Genomic DNA, 4,857 nt, shown 5'->3' on the forward strand with positions numbered 1-4,857 from the left:
CACCCCCGCCCGCTCCGGCCGGGGACGTCGAGGCCGGGTGGGCTGTCGCCTCCGCCGTGGCGAACCCGCTTTCAGGTCCCCGCTGGCCCGAACGCACGCAGGCGACAAAGCGGGTCCTCTGATCCCCCCCGCGCCTGACTTTTGCAAACTTTTGACATTTCCTTTCGTTTGCACAACGTGTACCCTCCCTTCCCAGCAGATTTTTTTCTCTCCGACCGAAGTGCATTTTCTTCGGAGCATTTTTCATAACTCTGACATAATTGGAGACATCTGGTCTTGCCAACTTTAGTTGGAAATGCTGGTAATCGGGCTGTGACCCTGAAGGAAAAAAGTCGGTGAGAGAGAATAGTCAGTCGGTCTCCCCTTGTGAATGGGGACGCCCCCCAACACACACACACACACACACACACACACACACACACACACACACGGGCCACGCCCCTGGCTCCCTCCTCACAGCCTCCCACACAGTGGAGCCTGGGCACACTCCCCAGGTTAGTGGCTGAGGCCAGGAACAGTGCCCGCCACCCAGTGCATCCCCAGGTATGTGTTTCCTTGAAGGTGAAGGAGGGGGAAGAAATGGCCGAAGTCGCTGGAGTCGTGCCTTGGCAAATAAAACAAGGACCGTGTCCTGTAAGGATGAAAGTCTGTAGACCTTGTGGGACTTTGTTCTGGGCTTCGGCCACTTGACCTTCTGCGCCCCATGGCAGCGGGACACGTGCCCGGCACAGGAGTCTGGCAGTCGCGTGGCCATGCGTGGAACAGCCAGACCAGCAGCCACGACTCGCTCTCCTTGCCCGGCAGATAAAAGGATTTGAAATATTTACCGTTTCTGCAATAGTGGTCATTACACGGAAAATAGCACCCGGGGGCCACTCCGAGTTCCTTAAAAAGGACGATAAGAAACGCTCCAAGAAAGCGGTATGCAGTCACTTGGGCAAGAGCTGACTCTCCAGTAGAGACTCGGCTATAGGTTTCTTGGCAAGGATGACTTCTTAGAAGCCTCTGGTGACCCTATCTCTTGCCCCCCTGTTGCCTGGTGTGATGTAGGGTCGGTGGCAGCTGTTGCTTTCCATGTGTCTGTGACAGAAATAACTCTTCTAGTCACTCACCACAAGCCTGACCAGTGGGAGCTTTCGCAACAAGAAAATGTCACAGACTGTCCCCACCAGAAAGGCGCTGTGCCTGCAGTCCGAGGGAGGTGCCCGCTTGTGAGCTAAACCCTAGACATCTAATTTAAAAGAAGAAGTGAAAATGACAGACCTCTGGGTGCCTGAAAGGGTTATTCTGCCTTAGACTGGCTGTAAAAATGCGATTGGTTGTTACTTGGCACGGCCAAAGTGCAGTGGGGATGTCTTCTCTCTCCATCCAGTGCATGTGTTATTTTGGCTGAAAGGACGTGAGCAGCACATCTTTCCAGAGCAAAGATGGAGCAACAGGGTCCGGTCAAGAGGGAAGGGGTAAGTGCTGCCCAGGGAGGGGGCATGGAGCAGCCCCCGGCCAGGGCCCTGCAGCATGGTTGTTACTTGGCACGGCCAAAGTGCAGTGGGGATGTCTTCTCTCTCCATCCAGTGCATGTGTTATTTTGGCTGAAAGGACGTGAGCAGCACATCTTTCCAGAGCAAAGATGGAGCAACAGGGTCCGGTCAAGAGGGAAGGGGTAAGTGCTGCCCAGGGAGGGGGCATGGAGCAGCCCCCGGCCAGGGCCCTGCAGCATTTTAGGAGTTCACCCAGCAGCTGAGCTTTTACGGGGACTGGAGAGAGGAGACATTCAGAGACATTTAGATTTAGAGATTCTTTGGGAATCATCCTACAGGACCAGCCTTTAAAAATACCTGTTCCCAAATCGAAGACTCAAAGGGTTAAACTGTTCCAATTTCCTTCATCGAAAGAGACTGAGTCTACAGCCATGCAACCCTAAACAGGCCTGATCTCGCCTGATCTCGGAAGCTAAGCAGGGCCGGGCCGGGTTAGTACTTGGATGGGAGACCACCTAGGAAAACCAGGTGCTGTAGGCGTAAAAAAGAAAAAAAGAAAGAAAGAGATTGAGGTGAAGGGTTTCCAAAAACCGGCAACGAAATCCTTGGACGTTGCTTGTAAGATGTTTTTTGATTTGTTTTGATTTTGGTTTCAGAGTATTTTAATTAACCTTTTCAGCAAGGAACATAGCAAAGCTAGTATGAAAAGTAGTTAGACTCAGAAAAGGTGGTGCAAGATTTGAATGTAATTTAAATCTGCAACAGAGATTCCCTGTCTTTCAGATGATGAGATGCCCTTTATTTTAGTAACGAAAGATTTTTCTGAACCTGCCATTCTCCTTTTAGAATCTCTTGATTGAGGAAAATGCGTAGAGACAGAAAGATGATGTGAATTTATTAACGCCTTCCAGAAATTTGTGTTTTATTCATCACAACAGCATCTGCTTATATTTATGGGGGAAGAAGTACATATTTGGGTAAATTATTATTTATTCAATCATGGACGTGAGACCCTTGCCATAGGCAGGTTGGGAACATGCTCTGTAGCTCAGAGATTAAGAGCGAGTTTGGGCAAATCATTTAACTGCTCTGTACCTGTGTTTTGGTAGAATTCCTGTGAAATGGGTATAATAACCATACCATCTGATAGTGCTGCTGGAACAATTAAATGAGACGATGCATGTGAATTACGTGGCACCTAGCGAATTCCTCATAAATGTTCTTGCTTTTCGAGCATCCTTTAGGGCAGGGCAGTGGGGGGCTGGGCTGTGTGTCATAGGATGTTTAGCAGCATCCCTGGTCTGTCCTCACTAGCCGCCAGTAGTACTCCCGCCTCAAGGAGAATCACTGCATTAGAGCAGGGGTCCCCAGCGCCTGGGGACCAGGTCCAGGGCCTGTGAGGAACCGGGCCGCACAGCAGGAGGTGATCACCTCAAGGAGAATCACTGCGTTAGAGCAGGGGTCCCCAGCGCCCGGGGACCAGGTCCAGGGCCTGTGAGGAACCGGGGCTGCACAGCAGGAGGTGAGCGGCGGGTGAAAGAGCGAAGCTTCATCTGTGTCTGCAGCCGCTCCCCAGCTCCAGCATCCCCGCCTCAGCCCCTCCTCGGATCCTCAGGCATTAGATTCTCACAGGAGCGCCGGTCCCGGTTGCCAAAAAGGTTGGGGACCACTGGTTTAGAGATTTCTAAGTTCCTTCCCCCGGACTATCTTGTTTGACTTGCACAACTAAAGAAGTGTTAGACAAGTCAAGTGTCATTCCCTCTATTTTATAGAAAAGAGACTGGGAGGTAAACTTAGGGGTTTTGGGGGGGGGGGCCAGGGGGGGTTCTGATCTGGTCTGTGCCTCCTCTCCAAAAAGGAATGCACAGCCTAGCTGTGACTCCCCAGGTGTGGCTTCAGAAGCATGGACGTGCGGTACGTGGTGGTGCCTGAAAATGAGCAATACATTTTGAAAGGAAATGATTAAAATGGTCACACGCAGCTGACCACAGCTACCCGCCCCCTTGGATCTGTGGGAAAGGAACTTACAGTGCCCAGGGAGGGCCAGGCTCCCCCTTCCTGCCTCCTGAGGGCAGACCCTGCCCCCGTGGGTACGTGCTGGGCGTGTTGGGCGTGTTGGACATGTTGGGCGTCCTGGGAGACATCAAAACAAAACTATTCCACTGGCGACTACTTGTAAGAGTCTGCAAATCATTAATCGAAGCTGAGGGAGGATTTGGGAGCCAAGGAAAAGTGGAAGGGCTGGTGAAGGCTGCAGGAAGTGGGGCTGTGCTCCCAGGGGCTGCTGCGGCCCGCGGATTCTCTGTCCCCTGGTGGTTGTGTGACTCTGGCCTCACTGGCCTTTGGAGTCCTCATATGTAAGGAGAAAAAAATCTGACTGATGTGCGCCAAGGACTTTCTGCCAGGAAAGAGGACTCTTGGCCCGAAAGAAAAAAAATAAAATGCGTTAGGAAAAAGAGAGCCTTGGAAAATGAAAACACATACTTTTTTTGCGGCCGTCCCTACCATCAGCTAGTTCAGTGTTGCTGAGCAAGTAACTTTCCCTCCGGGTCTTCATTGTTAATAATTGATAATGACAGCAAACCCGGCTGGAAGCGTTTTATATGTATGAACTCATTTATTCTTCACATCGATCCCGTGAGAAGGGCAGTGTCATTGTCTGCATTTTGCTGGTGAAGGAACTGAGACACAGGGAGTTCAGTAATTGGCCCAATGCCACACAGCCAGCAGCAGGAGGGCCAGGGCACCCCGCCCCGCCCCCGCCCCACCCCCAGGGATGACACAGAGCACCCAGCTCTGAGATGTTTCTCTCTCCTCTCTCCCCTTCCGCGTAGACCTCAGCGTCTGGGTTCCGTAGTGTGATAAAGTGACTTAAAGTGTTGATAATTCATAAGAACTCACGTTTCCAGGGATATTTACATTCTGGCTGGATATTCCCGACAAGGAAAGTCTTACACGGAGGATGTCTCTCTGATGCTGGAAATGGCCTGCGGAGACGAATTCCTAAGGGAGATGCTTTGGGTGGGGCTCCCTTCCCAGTGTCCTGAATCACATCCTGTCAGATCGCCAGCTCCGAAGATGGTTATTTCACTGAAGTCTCAATGTTTTCAGCATTATGAGAAACAGGAAGCCAGTTTACCACGGGCATGAGGCATGGGGTTTCTTGTTTCTCCCGAAAGCACAGCTCAGGACCACAGCTGCCTTTGGCCTCTGAGGAGAGCCCCCTCCCATTTATGCCTCTAGGCCACTGGGCCACTTGTCATTTTAAAGTTAGTAGGAGACCTCGATGTCCTCGTTGGCCTCTTTCTCTCCCTCAGTACCAAATCAAAAAAAAAAGGAAGAAAGGAAAGGAAGGGAGGGAAGGAAGGAAGGAAGGAAG

At 51.4% G+C, this 4,857-nt stretch overlaps 1 protein-coding gene, 1 long non-coding RNA gene and 1 pseudogene across 5 annotated transcripts in view; 2 read left to right on the top strand and 1 right to left on the bottom strand.

Annotated features, from left to right (window-relative positions):
* The window catches only part of SLC2A5 (solute carrier family 2 member 5), a 49,487-nt gene that overhangs the window by 26,548 nt on the left and 18,082 nt on the right, over nucleotides 1-4,857 (top strand). Inside the window, exon 2 of one of the 3 annotated variants that reach the window (XM_006914385.3) lies at nucleotides 1,373-1,460. The exons of 1 other annotated variant lie outside the window; for it this stretch is intronic. In XM_006914385.3, the coding sequence (XP_006914447.1) occupies nucleotides 1,428-1,460 (33 nt within the window). In that variant the 5' untranslated portion in view covers nucleotides 1,373-1,427. Of the gene's footprint in view, nucleotides 1-1,372; nucleotides 1,461-1,524; nucleotides 1,661-4,857 lie in introns of those variants that run through there. One more of the 3 variants, XM_006914384.3, reaches the window with a different exon arrangement.
* LOC112481780 lies at nucleotides 1,900-2,018 on the top strand (annotated as a pseudogene).
* On the bottom strand, nucleotides 2,919-4,736 carry LOC112481769. Of its 2 annotated transcripts, XR_003047028.1 has the most exons (4): nucleotides 4,380-4,736; nucleotides 3,963-4,159; nucleotides 3,507-3,611; nucleotides 2,919-3,406 (listed from the first exon to the last, which is right to left on the bottom strand). It is a non-coding gene; the product is annotated as an uncharacterized LOC112481769 (long non-coding RNA). The 2 variants fall into 2 exon arrangements; XR_003047027.1 differs by having other exon boundaries at nucleotides 3,507-4,159.

Source organism: Pteropus alecto, unplaced genomic scaffold, assembly GCF_000325575.1.
Source record: "Pteropus alecto unplaced genomic scaffold, ASM32557v1 scaffold125, whole genome shotgun sequence".
NCBI lineage: Eukaryota > Metazoa > Chordata > Mammalia > Chiroptera > Pteropodidae > Pteropus > Pteropus alecto.